A 1,848-nucleotide genomic window follows, 5' to 3' on the forward strand; every position below is an offset into this window, starting at 1 on the left:
CGATTTTAGATCACTTGTTCTCTTGTCCCTGGGTTTGTTAACACCACTTCCTTTCCTCTGCCTCCACCTCTCCTGTGTCCCGCTGGAACTGCTGGTCCCATTGCTTTCTCCTCTGGATTGTTTATTCCACCTCTCTTATCTAGATAGACATGCAGAGACAATAATAAGCACCAAGAAAAGACAGAGCAAAGAAAACAACAAAACAAAACAGCAACAAAACTGACAACAACAAAAACAGAAAAGCCTGTAAGGAGTTCAAGGTCTGTTTGTTGACCTTTCGGAGTGTTTTCTGGTCGAGTCTGATGTGGTGCCACACCCTGGCCCCAAAGTCTATTTTTGGTATTCCCTGGGACTTCATTGCTTTGCTCCTCTTGCTGCTCTGTTGCACGTACACCCTTAGCATTTTGTCCCAAAGTGGTGGGGTCAGATTGGGCTCAATTCCCACATTGTGCCTCCAGTGTTATCCCTCAAAGGGCTATGGGTCACTGAGGGATGTCGTGTCTCATGGTGTGGCCAGCCCTATACGTAGTCCTCTCTGTGCATTGGCAGGAATTGGCATTGCCATTCCTTCTCTGAGCAGGAATATCACCTAGGGGCTTGGTGGGCCAGGATGTATTCCATTCTCTCTCCTTCCCTCTTGGTTTGCTCCTGTGTGCTCCACTCTCTGAACTAACTGTAGCTTCAGTGCTGCCATCTGAAGTGAATTCTTCAGGGTGGGTGGGTGGTGGCTGTCCATGTAGTTGGGATTGGGGCCAGCCCCACAGACCTCTCTGTTGGTTCCCTGCTTTGTGCCAGTATGTTGCATTCATGTCTTGGCGCACCAGGTTGAAGTCTGGTCCTTCTCTCCCTCTCTGGTGGTACCCCTTCAGTCTCATTCCCAACCCCGCCATGTACTTTCGGGCAACTCCAGCTCTCTTGAGCCATGTGTGGTACTTTATGCCTCTTGATTACTGCACAGATCTTTGTTCTCCTTGCTGCAATATTTCCTCCCTACATTACTCAGCTTACCCTATCATTCACGAGGCAACTCAGGCATCACCTCCAGGAGGAGGCCCACATGTGACTGTAGGTGACCATGGCTAAAGAGACACCCAAGTGATCAGGGAAAGACATACATGCTAACCCATACCTGAGAGTTCTTGGGTTCTTCTGGTAACTGCTTCATGACCCACTTCACTTGAGCCAGGGTTTTTCCAGAGTCTTTAACTATGGTATAACAGAGGGTCCATGGTAACCAGACTTGTCTTCCCACAGCTGCTGAACCCTTCAGCCCTTCCCAAGGAGACCCAAGCTGGACCGGTGGTTGTGAAAGACATGAACGTTTAAATGTCATTGAGGAGGTAATAAGGGTGCTCTGGGAAGGATTCGAAGCTTCAGGATTACTTGCTGGCATCATGGGACTCAAACCTAACCTTATTTTGCAATGTCAGCAAATGATGCCTCCTGACCAACAAATGAACGTCTTCCTATCCACCAGCTATTAGGCTCCCAGCACCCAGTGGACACCGCTTCCCTGGGGCCTCGCTTCCCACCCAGTCAGATATCATGGACTAATTACAGAAAAGAGGGTAGACGTTCCGTCACTGCCCTTTATTTTATGTTCATGATTCTTAAGACCTGGGTCCATAAACTTGTGTGCAGGGGAAAATTGCATCTTTATTTTCACAGACAACTTAGCCTTTCCTTTCATTAAGAGCATGGGGTAACAACTATAGTGACTAACTACTACACCTATAGCATCGATGAAATCACAATCATCTCATGACATTATAATTACTGCAAGTATCTAAAACTATCACTAATACTCATCAGTATGTCAAATCAGAGTACTTATTGTACCTGATTTTA

At 47.0% G+C, this 1,848-nt stretch overlaps 1 protein-coding gene across 1 annotated transcript in view; it reads left to right on the forward strand.

Moving 5' to 3' along the window:
- Window positions 1–1,848, forward strand: part of PLAC9 (placenta associated 9) — a 17,163-nt gene that overhangs the window by 12,958 nt on the left and 2,357 nt on the right. The window contains exon 2 of the mRNA XM_045283525.1: window positions 1,255–1,340. Coding sequence (XP_045139460.1) covers window positions 1,255–1,340 — 86 coding nt within the window. The remainder of the gene's footprint in view (window positions 1–1,254; window positions 1,341–1,848) is intronic.

Source organism: Echinops telfairi, unplaced genomic scaffold (genome assembly GCF_000313985.2).
Source record: "Echinops telfairi isolate 266 unplaced genomic scaffold, ASM31398v2 ScPeMD7_7462;HRSCAF=8500, whole genome shotgun sequence".
NCBI classification, from domain to species: Eukaryota; Metazoa; Chordata; class Mammalia; order Afrosoricida; family Tenrecidae; genus Echinops; species Echinops telfairi.